Source organism: Petromyzon marinus, chromosome 1, assembly GCF_048934315.1.
Source record: "Petromyzon marinus isolate PM22_M1 ecotype Great Lakes invasive population chromosome 1, UKy_Petmar_22M1.pri1.0, whole genome shotgun sequence".
Taxonomy (NCBI): Eukaryota; Metazoa; Chordata; class Hyperoartia; order Petromyzontiformes; family Petromyzontidae; genus Petromyzon; species Petromyzon marinus.
This window is the reverse complement of record NC_133667.1, coordinates 16,496,294-16,515,357: the sequence shown is the minus strand read 5'-3', so window position 1 is coordinate 16,515,357 and position 19,064 is coordinate 16,496,294. Positions and strand designations below refer to the sequence as shown.

The following is a 19,064-nucleotide window of genomic DNA, read 5'->3' as shown; positions in this document are numbered from 1 at the left end:
ATCAGTCAGTCTGTTAGTCGGTTGGTCGATCAGTCAGTCTGTTAGTCGGGCAGTCAGTCGGTCAGTCGGTCGGTCGGTCAGCGAGGGCTACGGTTTGGCCGAAGCCGGGGGGGGGTGGCGGGGGCGGGTGGGCCGGGCTCACCGGATCGCACCGCGGGCGCCCAATGCAGCAGCAGGAGGGGTGCCACCAAGAGGAGCGCCGGGGGGGGCGGCCTCATCGCGTCGCCGCCGGGAACGGCGCGCTCGGCAAAACCTGCGAACCGCAAGTACAAGGCAAAGACAAAGGTCCCCCCCACCGTGTGTAGCCTCTCACAGACTGTCGGGGCAAGTGGTGTTAGCAAGTAGCAGCAGCGCCTATGAAGGAGACAAAGACAAAGATCCCCCGTGTAGCCTCTGACAGATTGTCGGGGCAAGTGGTGTTTAGCGAGTAGCAGCAGCGCCTATGAAGGAGACAAAGACAAAGATCCCCCATGTAGCCTCTAACAGACTGGAGGGGCAAGTGCTGTTAGCAAGTAGCGGCAGCGCCTATGAAGGAGACAAAGACAAAGATCCCCCGTGTAGCCTCTAACAGACTGTCGGGGCAAGTGCTGTTAGCGAGTAGCAGCAGCGCCTATGAAGGCCGGCACTGTGGCGCATGAGGTGGGTGGTCAGCAACCACGCCCGGCCACCTTTGTCTCCCCAGTGGCGATGTTTACACACCGCGCCAGGTACTCATTTGAGGCCGAGTCGACCTAGGGTAAGCCCAGGACGGGCTCAGATAATCATCACCGGTGTGGTCCGTAAGCGGGGACAGATCTACGGTCACCAGGCTTCCTAGTGCGGGGCACTAACTGCTGCGCCACCACTCCCCACACACACACACACGTGGGTGGTGGTGCAGTGGAAACGCTCGTGGCTCGCAGCAAAAAGAGCCTGGGTTGGATTCCCAACTCGGGCGCCTTGCTGTGTGGAGTTTGCTGTGTTCTCCCGAGTGTGAGCGAGCGTGTGAGCCTCTCTGCGCCTGTTCGTGTTGTGCCCCTGTACGTCCTCTGTGTGAGCATGTGCACCTGGCCTGGCACAGGAGCCGTGGTGATGTCACCGTCACTTAGTGGCAAATGGCGGGGGTTGCTATTGGTGCGTACGTTGAACTTCTTTTTCCTACCGGACATATCCGACCGTGCCAATCGGAGGTGCGGGGGAAGGACAACAAACAAAACACAACAGCAACAAGAAGCAGTTTGAAAGATATGAGTTTGTCAATGTAGATGACGATGATTTAAAAGTGCATCACAGCTCCCAGTGGCTTGCTCGTATCGGAAGAGAGCATTCCAGACGGCCGCAGAAGCGCACCTGAAAGCGATGTCGTGACCGTCCTTGTTCGATGGCTAGCCACAAGCCATTGTTGCCGCAAGCATGACTGGAGTTTGCACCATACATAGCCAACCGTGCTGTGTGTGTATATGTTGAATGTCTCTGGCACCGTACATAGCCAACCGTGCTGTGTGTGTATATGTTGAATTTCTCTGGCACCGTACGTAGCCAACCGTGCTGTGTGTATATGTTGAATTTCTCTCGCACCGTACGTAGCCAACCGTGCTGTGTGTATATGTTGAATTTCTCTGGCACCGTACGTAGCCAACCGTGCTGTGTGTGTATATGTTGAATTTCTCTGGCACCGTACGTAGCCAACCGCGCTGTGTGTGTGTATGTTGAATTTCTCTGGCACCATACGTAGCCAACCGTGCTGTGTGTGTATATGTTGAATTTCTCTGGCACCGTACGTAGCCAACCGTGCTGTGTGTGTGTATGTTGAATTTCTCTGGCACCGTACATAGCCAACCGTGCTGTGTGTGTGTATGTTGAATTTCTCTCGCACCGTACATAGCCAACCGTGCTGTGTGTGTATATGTTGAATTTCTCTGGCACCGTACGTAGCCAACCGTGCTGTGTGTGTATGTTGAATTTCTCTGGCACCGTACGTAGCCAACCGTGCTGTGTGTATATGTTGAATTTCTCTCGCACCGTACGTAGCCAACCGTGCTGTGTGTATATGTTGAATTTCTCTGGCACCGTACGTAGCCAACCGTGCTGTGTGTGTATATGTTGAATTTCTCTGGCACCGTACGTAGCCAACCGTGCTGTGTGTGTGTATGTTGAATTTCTCTGGCACCGTACATAGCCAACCGTGCTGTGTGTGTGTATGTTGAATTTCTCTCGCACCGTACATAGCCAACCGTGCTGTGTGTGTATATGTTGAATTTCTCTGGCACCGTACGTAGCCAACCGTGCTGTGTGTGTATGTTGAATTTCTCTGGCACCGTACGTAGCCAACCGTACTGTGTGTGTATATGTTGAATTTCTCTGGCACCGTACGTAGCCAACCGTGCTGTGTGTGTGTATGTTGAATTTCTCTGGCACCGTACATAGCCAACCGTGCTGTGTGTGTGTATGTTGAATTTCTCTGGCACCGTACGTAGCCAACCGTGCTGTGTGTGTGTATATGTTGAATTTCTCTGGCACCGTACGTAGCCAACCGTGCTAATCGGAGGTGCCAGTGGGCGGAGGGGGAAGGACAACAAACTGCACACAACAGCAGGCAGTTCTACAGAAGTTAGTTTGTCAATCTCGACGACGATTTATAAAGTGCGCAGCTTCCACCCAAGCGGCTTCAGAGTAAATCGGCAGAGGGGGGTCCGTCAGTGCGTGCCGCGTCCGCAACCCCTCCCGCCGCGGGGCGTCGTCGTCGTGGTGGTCGGGGCGCTCTCACGCCCACACCACCCCCCGGCGTGGGTCCCGCGGTTAAAGTCACGGCCGCCGCTAAAACCTCCGACCCAGGTGCGTGTATTTTTTTTTTCCCTTTAAATTCATGTTGAGAGCTCCCGAGCCTCCGAAATCGCCTCGCGACAGCTTTCCGAACGACGACGCCTCCCGGGCGCGACACACGAACGAATGAACGAACGAACGCGCGACCACTTTCACCCTCGTCACCCCTCCCCCCCTCCCCCCTCGCTCCACCGTTCGTTCCTCTTCCACGTAACTGCGGCAGCCGTTCAACTCTCGCTAGAAAACAAAAAAAACCCCAACACCGCGACCTCCTAACCACGGTCAAGGCTTATTTTGTAATGTTTACTAAAAAAAAAAAATCGTTTTATGAATTTTCCCGGGCCGTTTGGGTTGTGCGACCGCATGCCAGCAGCACGCTCCGGTGCCCGCGCCCTTTCCATCGAGGGGGGGGGGGTGGGGGGGGGAGAGACCCCTCGCAGGCCTTGCCCAGACCACGCGCTCACAAGGAACTGGCACGAGCGAGCGAACGCGCGCTCGCGCGCGCGTGGCCCCGTTGCAACAAGCGGAATGAGAATCGCTATTTATACCGGAGGGAGGAATCCGGTGAGCTATGAAGCTCTTTTTTTTCCCCCTACACACACGCGCGCACGCGTGCGTCCAGCCAGGGGGCAGGGGCGGTATAGAAGTTACGACAACAACAAACACAACTACGACAACAATAAACGACAGGAGTGCAAAGTACAGGAAAGGTAAACCAATTATCCAAACGCCTAAAGCGTGTGCACGCACGCGCTACGTTCGTACACACACGCTAGGCACAAACGCGCTACGCACGCGCGCAACGGAAACTCAGATCCAGCTTCCCGCGAAATCACCGAGAGACGGCTGGGCCCGGCGCTCGGCAAATCACGATCCCGGTCCCGGTCGCAACGCCGATGCGGGTTGCCGATCGTGGTCCCGGGCCCGGAAGCCGGTGTCCGGTCCCGACGAGTTCACCGTGCCCCCCGCAGCCCTCTCGGCTGCATTCTCGCCGAAGACCGGTGACGACGTTTGCCGAACGATACCGAGCGCGGAGACGGCGTCAGCTAAAATACGACGCGGAAGCGGGAGGGGTGGCATTTCGAAATGCTCGCTCGAACCTCGAGCCACTTCCTGCCGCAAAGAAAGGAAAACAAATCAATTGTGTTTATTAAAATCACGTTTCACCATCGGCAGCACTCGCTCACCCACCCAGCCACTCCACTCAATGGTGGAGCCAGGATTTTCAGGTGGGGGGGGGGGGTAACCCCTCCAGCAATGAAAAATTATAGAGTTGTCCCTTGATTTCTGTGCGGCGATGGTGCAGCCATCGATCGAGGGTCGAATTCGAACCGCGTTGTGTGATCGGCATCGCGCTCGCCGAAGGTGCTGATGCCATCAGGGAAGTCGTGTGCTGGATATGCAACTGCGCACAATTCTGTGAGTCACTTATAACCGCTTTTGCCATTACTTATTGCCAATTATGGACTCAGACTATTGTCCTATCATCTCATAGAGTCCCTGGCACATAATAATATGCTACACAGTGGCAGTGGGGGTCGAAAAATGCCGATTTATTACTAATAAACCCCAATGATCCGATAGAGATTACCGATTTCGATCGGATCATTGGGGGGGCACGTGCCACCACACCCCTACTGGCTCCGCCAGTGACTCCACTCGTGACTCCACTCCTCCTCCTCCTCCCACCCTCATCCTCTCCCGCCGCCCCTCCTCCTCCCAGCCCTCCCCCCCCTCCTCCCACTCTTCCTCCTTCTCCGACCACCCTACCCCCTCCTCCTCCCCCTCAATTAAAACAAAAAACAGTGTCAATCTCTTTGACATCGATCCGCAGCTTTCAACGGCTGCCGTTTTGTTTCCTGGATGCTTTACTTTGTTTGGGACATTGGGGGAGGGTGCGGGGAGGGGAGGGTTCCGGGCTTGGCAAGAGTGGAAAATAAAAAATAGAAATATATCGCGATAAGACAAGGCTGGCACGGCCCGGTTTTATTCATTCGGGTTTTAATCGTTTTTTTATATAAAGCCGGAGCACCTGGATCGTGCCCAAATCCGGTTTTATTCGGTTTTTATTAAAGTTAAGTCGGGATTTCAGTCGCACGCACCCCATTAGCGGCGTTCGGGCCGGGGCCCGGGCTCAGCCGCCACGCGCCTGAGTCACGCGCACGGCGGCATGGCCACGTCGACCGCTGCTGCTGCGTCTGAGCGGAACGTCTCGACGCTGGGATTCATCCATTCCAAGTTGAGGAAAGAGCCTGGCGCCCAACGCGATCGAGAATCTCGTCCTCATCAAGTCGAACCGCAACGCGTTCCACGACTACCCGACGACGCCCGACGACGCCGGCGACGACAACGCCGAGTCCAGCGGCGAGAACGACGACGAAGACGACGAGGAGGAGCAGGATTGAAGTGTGCACGAGACGCCGATAATAAAACCAGGTTTTAAATCGGCAAAATCGAGTTTCATTCCATTAAAAGCAATAACCCTTGCAATAAAAAGGTTAAAACGCCACGTGTGAACGTCCGGTTTCGTTTGGCGGGCGAAGGTCATCTGTTTAAACGACAAAAATGATGAACCGCCGGGATTGGTGAAAGGGTGGTGACCGGCCAGCACCCGCCCTCCTCTGTGACCTCTGTGTGACCTCTGTGTGACCTCTGTGTGACCTCTGTGTGACCTCTGTGTGACCTCTGTGTGACCTCTGCGGGCCACCCTGGCCACCCTCTGACGATCGCGCTGCGTTACCGCTGTGTTACCACTCTCTGGGGCCTTCATTCACGTGACACCCGGCACTGTGGGACTCTCTGGGCCTTCACTCACGTGACACCCTCACTGTGGAACTCTCTGGGCCTTCACTCACGTGACACCCGGCACTGTGGAACTCTCTGGGCCTTCACTCACGTGACACCCTCACTGTGGAACTCTCTGGGCCTTCACTCACGTGACACCCGGCACTGTGGAACTCTCTGGGCCTTCACTCACGTGACACCCTCACTGTGGAACTCTCTGGGCCTTCACTCCCGTGACACCCTCACTGTGGAACTCTCTGGGCCTTCACTCACGTGACACCCGGCACTGTGGAACTCTCTGAGCCTTCACTCACGTGACACCCTCACTGTGGGACTCTCTGGGCCTTCACTCCCGTGACACCCTCACTGTGGAACTCTCTGGGCCTTTACTCACGTGACACCTGGCACTGTGGGACTCTCTGGGCCTTTACTCACGTGACACCTGGCACTGTGGAACTATCTGGGCCTTCACTCACGTGACACCCGCACTGTGGAACTCTCTGGGCCTTCACTCATGTGACACCCGCACTGTGGAACTCTCTGGGCCTTCACTCACGTGACACCCGCACTGTGGAACTCTCTGGGGCCTTCACTCACGTGACACCCGCACTGTGGAACTCTCTGGGCCTTCACTCACGTGACACCCTCACCGTGGAACTCTCTGGGCCTTCACTCACGTGACACGCGCACTGTGGAACTCTCTGGGGCCTTCACTCACGTGACACCCGCACTGTGGAACTCTCTGGGCCTTCACTCACGTGACACCCTCACCGTGGAACTCTCTGGGCCTTCACTCACGTGACACCCTCACTGTGGAACTCTCTGGGCCTTCACTCACGTGACACCCTCACTGTGGAACTCTCTGGGCCTTCACTCACGTGACACCCTCACTGTGGAACTCTCTGGGCCTTCACTCACGTGACACCCGCACTGTGGGGACTCTCTGGGGCCTTCTCTCACGTGACACCCTCACTGTGGAACTCTCTGAGCCTTCACTCACGTGACACCCTCACTGTGGAACTCTCTGGGCCTTCACTCACGTGACACCCGCACTGTGGAACTCTCTGGGCCTTCACTCACGTGACACCCGGCACTGTGGGACTCTCTGGGCCTTCGCTCACGTGACACCCGCACTGTGGGACTCTCTGAGCCTTCACTCACGTGACACCCGCATTGTGGAACTCTCTGGACCTTCACTCACGTGACACCCTCACTGTGGAACTCTCTGGGCCTTCACTCCCGTGACACCCTCACTGTGGAACTCTCTGGGCCTTCACTCACGTGACACCCGGCACCGTGGGGACTCTCTGGGCCTTCACTCACGTGACACCCGGCACTGTGGAACTCTCTGGGCCTTCACTCACGTGACACCCTCACTGTGGAACTCTCTGGGCCTTCACTCACGTGACACCCGGCACGGTGGAACTCTCTGGGCCCTCACTCACGTGACACCCGTCACTGTGGAACTCTCTGGGCCTTCACTCACGTGACACCCGGCACTGTGGAACTCTCTGGGCCTTCACTCACGTGACACCTGGCACTGTGGAACTCTCTGGGCCTTCACTCACGTGACACCCGGCACTGTGGAACTCTCTGGGCCTTCACTCCCGTGACACCCGCACTGTGGGGACTCTCTGGGCCTGAGAAACGAAGATTTCTCCGTCAGAACCCACACCGCCTCTTCCCACCGCCATTTGTCGTGGATGCCGAGCGGCCTCCATGAGATTTTATGAAGGGCACTCTTCTTCCTCATGAGCCGCGATAGTAAATAGCAATAATAGTTATTGTTGTTGTTCAAACCCTTAACAGCTGGGCCATTATCTCCATATATATCATATATATAAAAGGCAAAGTTGTGAATATGTGTGTCTGTTCAAAATGTTTAGCGCACTTCCCGACATGCAACAAACTTGAAATTTGCCATCTGGGTATTTTCCAGACTGTACACCATGCAAAAATTATAAAAATACACATTTGTTTTTTTTAGCGGGGGGGGGGGGCTCAATAATGCATTTTTTTTCACGGCAAGTGAGCTGTGACGTCAAATCTGTCACGTGACCCTCACATGTGGAAGCGTAACGCATTGTAGTGTAGCGGTTAGCGCGCTGTGTCTGTCTGTATGTCTGTGTGTGTCTGTGTGTGTCTGTGTGTCTGTGTGTGTGGAAGCGTAACGCATTGTAGTGTAGTGGTTAGCGCGCTGTGTATGTGTCTGTGTGTCTGTCTGTGTCTGTATGTATGTGTGTGTGTCTGAGTGTGTGTGTCTGTGTGGAAGCGTAACGCATTGTAGTGTAGTGGTTAGCGCGCTGTGTATGTGTCTGTGTCTGAGTGTGTCTGTGTCTGAGTGTGTGTGTCTCTGAGGAAGCGTAACGCATTGTAGTGTAGCGGATAGCGCGCTGTGTCTGTCTGTATGTATGTGTATCTGTCTGTGTCTGTGTCTGTCTGCGTGTGTTTGGAAGCGTAACGCATTGTAGTGTAGCGGTTAGCGAGCCGCGCTACGAACCAGGCGACCCGAGTTCGATTCCCGCTCACGGCCACCACCGGTGACGATGATCTTAACCGGTCCTGGGCCTCCCCTACGTCGACTCTGCCTCAAACGAGTAACTGCTGTGGTGTCAACATCGCCACTGGGGAGACATGCTGCTGGCCACCCACCCCCTCGTAAATTACAAATGAACGACCTCCAAATAACAGCGCACGAAGCGCGAGCACACAGGACGGGCGGACCGGACCGACCCACCCACTGGGGCGGCCACGGTGGCTCGGAGATGTTAACTACCTCGCCTGGTATACAGGAGGCTCGTGGGTTCGATCCCGACCCTGACGACGCCTGCTCTATATTTGGAGTTTGCGTGTCTCTCTCTCTCATCATCATCATCACGGTGACTAGGAGATGTTAACTACATCGCCTGGTACGCAAGGAGGTCGTGGGTTCGATCCCGACCCTGACGACGCCTGCTGCTGTATTTGGAGTTTGCATGTCTCTCTCTCTCATCATCATCACGGTGGCTAGGAGATGTTAACTACCTCGCCTGGTATACAGGAGGTTCGTGGGTTCGATCCCAACCCTGACGACGCCTGCTGCTGTATATTTGGAGTTTGCGTGTCTCTCTCTCTCTCTCTCATCATCATCACGGTGACTAGGAGATGTTAACTTCCTCGCCTGGTACGCAAGGAGGTCGTGGGTTCGATCCCGACCCTGACGACGCCTGTTGCTGTGTATTTGGAGTTTGCGTGTCTCTCTCTCTCTCTCATCATCACGGTGACTAGGAGATGTTAACTTCCTCGCCTGGTACGCAAGGAGGTCGTGGATTCGATCCCGACCCTGACGACGCCTGCTGCTGTATATTTGGAGTTTGCGTGGATTTGTCTCCGGGGCCCTCCGGTTTTTTTCCCCTCCACGTTTAGAACCGACCGCGCACGTTCAGAGTATTTGGCTGCTGCTATAGCTGTTCACATGATGATGATGATGAACCCACTTTCGTTGAGCTATGATTTAAAAAAAAGAAAGAGCTAACTGAAAAGCAGCTCAGTGGTGGGGCCTTACGCGCTAAAAAAAGTTCGTGACTTTTGTAGTTTTCACCGACGCTCCGTCTTATCGGCACGGCGCAGGCAGCCGGCACCGGTCGGTCGGGCACGAGAAGGGGAAAGCAGTTTTTTTTTTTAGAAATAAAAAAATGATTTAACCACAGCGACGCGCGGACGGACGTGTGCACACACGCGCACACGTGGACGGACGTGCAAAAAAGACAAAGATCCCCCGTGTTGCCTTAACAGACTGTTGGGGGGCAAGTGCTGTTGGCGAGTAGGCAGCGCCTATGAAGGCCGGCACTGTGGCACACGAGGGGGTGGGGTGGCCAGCACCACGCCCGGTCCCGCCTGTGGCGATGTTTACCCATCGCACCAGGTACCCATTTGAGGCGGAGTCGACCGGTTCGGATAATCGTCACCGGTGTTGGCCGTGAGCAGGAATCCAACCCGGGTTTGCTGGGTTCGTAGAACAGCGTAGCACTAACCGGTACCACCACCGCTCCCCACACAGACACACGAGACGCGCGCAGCGAGAACCCGAGCCAATTCCCACCTCAGGCTGTGCATCCAACTCAGTACTTCCTCCTCCGCCACCGCAGTTGTATTGCATAAGCACAGCTGCGTGATGAACCCAACAACTCGGTTCTTCATTTGGTGGGGACGAGTTCCCCGGATTTCGCCGAGGACTGTGAACAACATCCCCCGATCCTCGACGGCGGGCCAACGGGTGGCGTTATTTGGGAGCTGCGGCGGCCGGGGAGATGTTAACTACCTCGCCCGGTATGCAGGAGGTTGTGGGTTCGATCCTGAACCCCGGACACCTGCTCTATATTTGGAGTTTGCGTATCTGTCTCTCTCCCTGTGGTGAGATGTTAACTACCTCGCGCGATATGCAGGAGGTCGTGGGTTCAATCCTGATCCTGAACTCTGGACGCCTGCTGTATATTTGGAGTTTGCGTGTCTCTCCCCCCCCCCCCCACGGTGAGATGTTAACTACCTCACCTGGTATGCAGGAGGTCGTGGGTTCGATCCTGATTATCCGGCGTTTTTTTAAAATCCGGCAGCCCCTTCACACCCCCCACGCGCCGAAGCCGCCGGACAATCGATGACCGACTGCAGTCATTTAGTTTATGGATAAAATAACTAGAACTTGAAAGCTTCCTGGTTTGAGGAGCGAGCGGGTGCGATGGGGGGGGGGGGGGTGGCGGCTATGGGTGGCGGAGCATCTCGTGGAAATCACGTGCGTGCACTTTGGAAAGGCAACAAAGAATTTCGGCCGCCCACGCAGCAGAGCGGACGAAAAAACCACGCTCACACACAGCACGGGGCGAACACACAAAACATTCCCATGGCTGCTTGGAATGACAAATCAATCAGAAGAGTATGGGACCATTTCTTGCCAGTATAAAAATATAACAGTAGGTTTCACCCTTTCTGGAAATGCAACAGGTGTTAAGATATCCACAAGAGAGGTTTTTGGGTGAAAACGGAGTTAAGATGTTAAAACACCAAACGAAATCTTTTTTAAACACCTGTGCTATTGCCATAAATAGTAAAACCTATTGTTATATTTTGATAGTGGCAAGAAAGGTCCCATATTGTAGCTAGGGGTGAGCTAACACTGTTGTTTGACTTGCATCCCACTGGGATTTTTGCACACAGCGTTGGAGTACGGTGCTTTTTCAGGAATATTTTGCTGTTTTTTTCATGGATTTTATGTTTGCAGTCACATATAGTCACTTTAAGATGTTTTCTTGTGTTTTTGTATTTTTGTTTGTTGTGGTTGCACCCGATTCAAGAGCCGAATGGCTCATAGGGCCATACCAAATAAATAAACTGAAATAAAAACTGTTTGAGACTAGGCTCAAAAAGAAAGCCGTCACTGGCGTGGACCAATACATTTCAAAGACAACGCATCATATATTATAAGAGCATGTTTTTTTTTGCATGTTCACCACAAGTACCGTGTGGTTAATGCAGACAGGATTCCTTTAAACAATACTCCGTGTTGTTGTTTTAACACCTTGACACCCGTTTTATTGACAGAAAGGGTAAACCTTAACCATACGAGGTTCACGGGACACAAACCCCTTGCTGGCAAAACCAGATGTTCAAGCGCCAAAAAGATGGTGGCCGCGCGCGGGAATCGAACTCGGGTCATAGCCGGGTTGCGTAGCGCTAACCGCTGCACCACCGCTCCCCACACGCACGCACTATACTCCCTGCCCGTCATGGGCTGTTGCTTGAACGATACTTTCACCACCGTCAGGTATGTACAGGCACTGCTCTACTTACAAACGAGTCAGCTTGCAGACGTCTGTTCGTAAGTCAATTTGTTCGCAAGTCCCAAATGTACTCCCGTCGACTCCAAATGTGTTGTATGGCGTGTACACTAAACACGGGGAATGGCTTTAAACGTTGTATAATCTCCTGTAGACGTAGATGCCACTGGTTCTTCACGTTCTGTAGATGCCACTGATTCTCCACGTTCCGCAGATGCTGATTACACTGGTTCTTCGTGTTCTGCAGATGTAGATGCCACTGGTTCTTCACGCTCTACAGATGTAGATGCCACTGGTTCTTCACGTACTGCAGATGTAGATGCCACTTGTTCTTCACGTTCTACAGATGTAGATGCCACTGGTTCTTCACGTTCTACAGATGTAGATGCCACTGGTTCTTCACGTTCTACAGATGTAGATGCCACTGGTTCTTCACGTTCTGCAGATGTAAATACCACTGGTTCTTCACGTTCTACAGATGTAGATGCCACTGGTTCTTCACGTTCTGCAGATGTAAATACCACTTGTTCTTCACGTTCTACGGATGTAAATGTCACTGGTTCTTCACGTTCTACAGATGCAGATGCCACTGATTCTTCACGTTCTACAGATGTAGATGCCACTGGTTCTTCACGTTCTGCAGATGTAGATGCCACTGGTTCTTCACGTTCTGTAGATGTAGATGCCACTGGTTCTTCACGTTCTACAGATGTAGATGCCACTGGTTCTTCACGTTCTGTAGATGTAGATGCCACTGGTTCTTCACGTTCTACAGATGTAGATGCCACTGGTTCTTCACGTTCTACATATCTAGATGCCACTGGTTCTTCACGTTCCACAGATGTAGATGACACTGGTTCTTCACGTTCTACAGATGTAGATGCCACTGGTTCTTCACGTTCTGCAGATGTAGATGCCACTGGTTCTTCACGTTCTACAGATCTAGATGCCACTGGTTCTTCACGTTCTACATATCTAGATGCCACTGGTTCTTCACGTTCCACAGATGTAGATGACACTGGTTCTTCACGTTCTACAGATGTAGATGCCACTGGTTCTTCACGTTCTGCAGATGTAGATGCCACTGGTTCTTCACGTTCTACAGATCTAGATGCCACTGGTTCTTCACGTTCTGCAGATGTAGATGCCACTGGTTCTTCACGTTCTACAGATCTAGATGCCACTGGTTCTTCACGTTCTACATATCTAGATGCCACTGGTTCTTCACGTTCCACAGATGTAGATGACACTGGTTCTTCACGTTCTACAGATGTAGATGCCACTGGTTCTTCACGTTCTGCAGATGTAGATGCCACTGGTTCTTCACGTTCTACAGATCTAGATGCCACTGGTTCTTCACGTTCTACAGATGTAAATGTCACTGGTTCTTCACGTTCTACAGATGTAGATGCCACTGGTTCTTCACGTTCTACAGATGTAGATGCCACTGGTTCTTCACGTTCTACAGATGTAGATGCCACTGGTTCTTCACGTTCTACAGATCTAGATGCCACTGGTTCTTCACGTTCTACAGATGTAAATGTCACTGGTTCTTCACGTTCTACAGATGTAGATGCCACTGGTTCTTCACGTTCTACAGATGTAGATGCCACCACAGCTATCTGTTGCGCTGCGGTTGAACTAACGATTCTCGGTTCCTAACAGGCAACTTGACACACGGACCAGGATTGTTCGTATCTCTCAAAGTTTTTGAGTCGAATGTTCATAAGTAGAGTCTTTTTTTTAAGAAATCAAGTCTGCATACACTAAACAGGTACTGGTGGTATACAACCACAAACGTGCCCTGAAAATAATAAAACGTACAACCACAAACATGCTCCAAAAATAATAATAATAATAAAACGTACAACCACAAATGTGCTCCGATAAAAAATATTGATAAAACGTACAACCACAAACATTTCCACGTCCTGGGTATGAGAACCGATCAGCACATCACCACTTTGTGGTAAACAAAACGGGAGTCGTGTTAAAGTTGTTCAAACACCAAAGTACATCACACACGATTTAAAGCTTTCGTGACTGCAATGATTCATCTTCTTTGGTTCTTTCGGTAAAGTCACGTAGAATGAGAATAAAATAATAAATTGATCAAATAAAATAACACAATAATATTATTGTGTTATTATTGTGTTATTTTATTTGATCAATTTATTATTTTATTCTCATTCTACGTGACTTTACCGAAAGAACCAAAGAAGATACATCACACACGCCTATCATTTTGCAAAGGAGCCAAGTCTGCATTCACTAACCACGGGTAATTGTGGCAAAACACTCTGATCAGGATGGTAAAATAATGATGTGTACTCATTGTCTTTGAAACTGATTTGGCCTACACCAGAGACTTGTAGCCGCCTTCACGTTCTTGTCTATGTGCCAGTGTCAGACCAGAGAATGGGTAAACGAATCACCCAAACAACAAACACAACACAACTAGATTCGAAGCTTTCGTGATTGCAGGAATTACTCGTTGGTTCTTGCGGTAAAGTGACGTATAAAGAAATTAAATAATAATAGAATACGACGTTTCGATTGCAACACAAGCAAGCATCATCAGGTACAACCGAACGAGAAAACAAACCAGGGATCAGAACGTTACAACAAAGACAAAGGCACGACAGGAGTGCAAAAGTATAGAAAAAGTAAACAAATCAATTTTTGATTTAAAGCTTTCGTGACTGCAGTAATTCATATTCTTAGTTTTTTCGGTAAAGTCACGTTGAAGAGAAACAACAAAATAACAAAATATATATAAAACAATAAAAAATTCTCACGACGTTTCGACCATAACTCAAACGGTCATCATCAGGTGTGTCGGTTTGCATAAATTTATTTTGAAAACGGCATATTTATTTATATATATAAAAATAGAATACAACAACAAAATTAAAGAATTACTCGACGATGGTAGTTATACAAAAATAAAAAGAGATCCCACCAACAGCCTCGTCACACAAACCAACAAAATAATTTCTGATTCAACCGCATTAATTGATCAATCTAAACAGTTTTCGTTGAAACCTTCTGCTGCCAGGCCACCAAGATTATACGGCTTACCAAAAATACATAAAGTTGATACACCTCTTCGTCCCATAGTCTCTACTATCAGCTCCCCCACCTACAAACTAGCTCGTTTTTTGTCTGAAATCCTGCGTCCTTTCACTGGAAAGACCACCTCTGCGGTACAAAATTCTACTCACCTGGTATCAACAATCAAGGGTATTTCCCTGTCCCCAGACGACCTGCTTGTCAGTTTTGATGTAGTTTCCTTATTCACCAAGGTTCCTGTACCTGACACCATTGCAATCATTGAAGACTTGGTTCATCAAGGACTAAACACTGAGGTACCCCCCCTGGTGAGACACTGTTTAACCAATACATACTTCACTTGGAATGGAACTTTCTACAAACAAACTGAGGGCACCCCAATGGGCTCCCCCCTTTCTCCAGTTATAGCTAACATTTTCATGGAGAAATTTGAGACTGACGCCATCCAGACTGCCACTCTGCGCCCAACCTTATGGAAGAGGTACGTGGATGACACTTTTGTCATCTGGCCACATGGCCGGCCTGCTCTAGACAAATTCTTCGACCACATCAATTCCATACACCCAGCCATCAGATTTACCATGGAAGTCGAAATAGATGGCAAGATACCTTTTTTTTTTGGATGTCCTAATTAAAAAGAGACCTGATGGTTCAATGAGCCACTCTGTCTACAGGAAAGCTACCCATACGGATGCTTATCTGAAACCGGATTCCCACCACCATCCATCACAGAAGAATTCTCTCATCAAGACTCTGTATCATAGAGCCCAATGCATATCCGACCAGGAACACATAAGCAGTGAACTCAAGCACGTACACCAAGCTCTTAGGGCTAATGGTTACTCCGACTATACAATCCGCAAAGCTATCACTCAAACCATGAAGAAGAACCCTCTTGAGGAGCCTTTCAAAACCATCACTTTACCCTACATTGCTGGGATCACAAAAAAGATCTCCAAAATCTTGAATAAACACAAGATCCAGGTCCGTTTCAACACATTACATAAAATCCGTGATCTGGTTCCGTCTGTAAAAGATGTGATTCCGGACATACAATACCCTGGTGTCTACAAACTAAGTTGCCTCTGTGGTAGTAGTTACATTGGAGAAACCAAACGCCATATCTCGGACCGCATTCGTGAACATAAAGCAGACCTTAAACACGGTAGGACCAACACCTCGGCCGTAGCAGATCATTGTTCTAATTCAGTAGGCTCACATGCCATTGACTTTTCCAAGACGGAGGTTCTTTGTAAGCCATCTGGCTTCCATGAGAGATTCGTTCATGAGGCTATCCACATATACAAACACAGAGACAATTTCAACCGAGAAGATGGATTCTATCTTAGCAATCATTGGAAAGATTTGATAAATCATTTCAGTTCTTGATTGATTGTTCACGCTTACAGTGCCTTTCAGACAGCATACATAAAAACAAATTTCGTCTCCCCCCTCCTCTTTTCAAAAAATAGATGGACTAGTCCTGGCAAACTGCCATCGTTGCGCGTGACACAAACGTTATTTTTATATATATAAATAAATATGCCGTTTTCAAAATAAATTTATGCAAACCGACACACCTGATGATGACCGTTTGAGTTATGGTCGAAACGTCGTGAGAATTTTTTATTGTTTTATATATATTTTGTTATTTTGTTGTTTCTCTTCAACGTGACTTTACCGAAAAAACTAAGAATATGAAATCAATTTTTTTTAAGAAAAATATAAATACGAATAAAACTATAGTATGTTTAACACGTAGGCATTCGCTACCAATATTATTCATAATAAAGGTTTTTGGGTTAGAACGCGATCTAACCCAAAAACCTTTATTATGAAAATTATAGTATATATTCTTGGTTCCTTCGGTAAAGTCACGTAGAAGGAAACAATAAAATAATATTTTCGTTAATATTTTTAATATTTGTATTATTTTATTGTTTCCCTTCTACGTGGTGACTTTACCGAAAGAACCAAGAATATGAATCCCTGCAGTCACGAAAGCTTTAAATCAAACTATAGTATATATTTTTCGATTTAAAGCTTTCGTGACTGCAAGGATTCATCTTCTTTGGTTCTTTCGGTAGTCACGTAAAATGAGAATAAAATAATAAATTAATAAAATTCAATATCACAATAAAATTCTCACGACGTTTCGGCCACAACACAAGTGGCCTTCATCAGCGCTGTCCTCCAGACAGTCTCGTCCCTTCACCTGATGAAGGCCACTTGTGTTGTGGCCGAAACGTCGTGAGAATTTTATTGTGTTATTTTATTTTATTATTTTATAGTATATATATTTTTTTAACTTTAACAGGATTAAAGCCCACTGAGGTATTAACGTGTATTAAAGCGGATTGACTAAGACTGATGCTGCCGCTGGTGATATCTTTAAATAGATCTATTTAAAATTAAAAAATGTTATTTTTAGTTACGAAGACCCAATTGCCCCCCCCCCTCTTTCCTAGGCAACCGCAGGCGGTGCCAGAGCCCCCCGCTACGGCGCGACCGTCCAGGCAAGCCGCTAGGCATTGAGGCGCCCGCCAAGGCCGCACTAGGCCCCCCCCGCCCCATACGCAACTCCCATAACGGCCTCCACTGCTGGATGGAATTCCTCCCTACAAATCAATCGATTTAATTTCAATCTCATCAAAGTTTCTCTCTCATCGGCGTCATTCGTCAAATCCACGCGGTCAAAAATCCCCACATTTTTTGTTGTTGTTGTATCGTACACAAAAAAAGACGTTTCAGTTCTCCATAAGCCTACACAGACAATCGTCCCCTCTATCGCTCTATCTCTCTCGAGCGGCAATTTAACTTTATAACTCGACACAACATTGTCCCCCGCCTCCCCCCTCTTAAGTTGCCTTTTTCAAGTTGCGACGCCGTAAAAGTCGTCGCGGGACATTCAAAACGACGGGACGTCCCTCGGCCAGCGCGCTTTCAGCTGGCTGTGAAGAAATGCGCGCACGCCACGACACAACTCGCCACGCAGACCCTCACCTTTATCGAGTCCAAGTATTAAAATTGTTTAGAATCTTCACCTCTTTGCCTTCGGACTTACATCGCCGTCCACAGGAACCCCAACACCACCACCACCAGCACCACCACGCCACGCTGTCCGCGGCGGTTAACGGGAAATTGTATTTATTTTGTCTACAACACGAATTCAATTCCTCCACGCACGGACAGCTTTACAACAGGACGTCTGTCCTCCACATTGTACGTGATAGAACTCAGGACGGTGAGAGGTTCGACTTTGTGCACCGCCTCTCGTTGAAGGAGGCCCGCCGCTAACTCTCTCCGCTTCGCCGCCACTGGGCAACGGTTTGGAGGCCGTGGAAAAGGGGGCGGAGCCGCCGCCGCCGCCGCCGCGCCGCTCACAACAACGCGCGGAGCTCGGGGCGAATAAAACGCACGAGACGGATAAAACGCACGAGACGGTTTCGGTTTAGTTTTTCAGTTCAGTTTATTTTAGGTATAGCCCTGTGAGCCATTCGGCTCTTGAATCGGGCGCGACTGCAACAAACAAAAAAAACAAAAACACGAACAATAAAAAAAGCATCTTAAAGTGACTGCGTGTGTGACTGTGCAAACAGAAAATCCATGAAAAAAACAGCAAAAAATATTCCTGAAAAAAAGCACCGTACACCACCAACGCTGTGTGCAAAAAATCCCAGTGGGATGCAAGTCAAACAACAACCACAAGAAAACTTAGATTAAGGCCAGCAGTCTAACTCCGTACTACAACAAAACAAACATGTCCAAACCAAAAAAACGTTTTCGAAATCACCAAAAAAATGGGCAATCGTTGAAGCTACGGACCGGATTTGTCACTGTGGTGTCCGTTCCATTTGGAGCACTGGCGGAGAGAATGTTAACTACCTCGCCCGGTGTGCAGGAGGTTCGTGGGTTCGATCCAGAACCCTTGGTGACGCCTGCTGCTGTAGATTTGGAGTGTTGTTATATTTTCAAACTTTGATACTGGCAAAAAAGGTCCCATGCTGAATATTTGGAGTTTGCGTGTCTCTCTCTCTCTCTTCCATCATCATCACGGTGGCTAGGAGATGTTAACTACCTCGCTTAATATACAGGAGGTCGTGGGTTCGATCCCTGCTGTATATTTGGAGTTTGCGTGTCTCTCTCATCATCATCACGGTGACTAAGAGATGTTAAATACCTCGCCTGGTATGCAGGAGTTCGTGGGTTCGATCCCTGCTGAATATTTGGAGTTTGCGTGTCTCTCTCTCTATTCCATCATCATTACGGTAGCTAGGAGATGTTAACTACCTCGCCTAGTATACAGGAGGTCGTGGGTTTGATCCCTGCTGTATATTTGGAGTTTGCGTGTCTCTCTCTCTCTCTCTTTCATCATCATCACGGTGGCTAGGAGATGTTAACTACCTCGCCTAGTATACATGAGGTCATGGATTCGATCCCTGCTGCATATTTGGAGTTTGCGTGTCTCTCTTTCTCTTCCATCATCATCATCATCACGGTAGCTAGGAGATGTTAACTACCTCGCCTATTATACAGGAGGTCGTGGGTTCGATCCCTGCTGTATATTTGGAGTTTGCGTGTTTCTCTCTCATCATC

The 19,064-nt window shown here is 49.7% G+C and overlaps 1 protein-coding gene across 2 annotated transcripts in view; it reads right to left on the bottom strand.

The window, feature by feature from the left end:
* The window catches only part of LOC116943329 (interleukin-6 receptor subunit beta-like), a 45,631-nt gene extending 27,811 nt beyond the window's left edge, over nt 1-17,820 (bottom strand). Inside the window, exons 1-3 of one of the 2 annotated variants that reach the window (XM_076065024.1) lie at nt 17,472-17,820; nt 1,047-1,137; nt 143-253 (exon numbers count right to left, since the gene is read on the bottom strand). In XM_076065024.1, coding sequence (XP_075921139.1) covers nt 143-218 — 76 coding nt within the window. In that variant the 5' untranslated portion in view covers nt 219-253; nt 1,047-1,137; nt 17,472-17,820. The remainder of the gene's footprint in view (nt 1-142; nt 254-1,046; nt 1,138-17,471) is intronic. The other variant, XM_032956130.2, reaches the window with a different exon arrangement.
* Between the last annotated feature and the right edge of the window lie 1,244 nt (nt 17,821-19,064).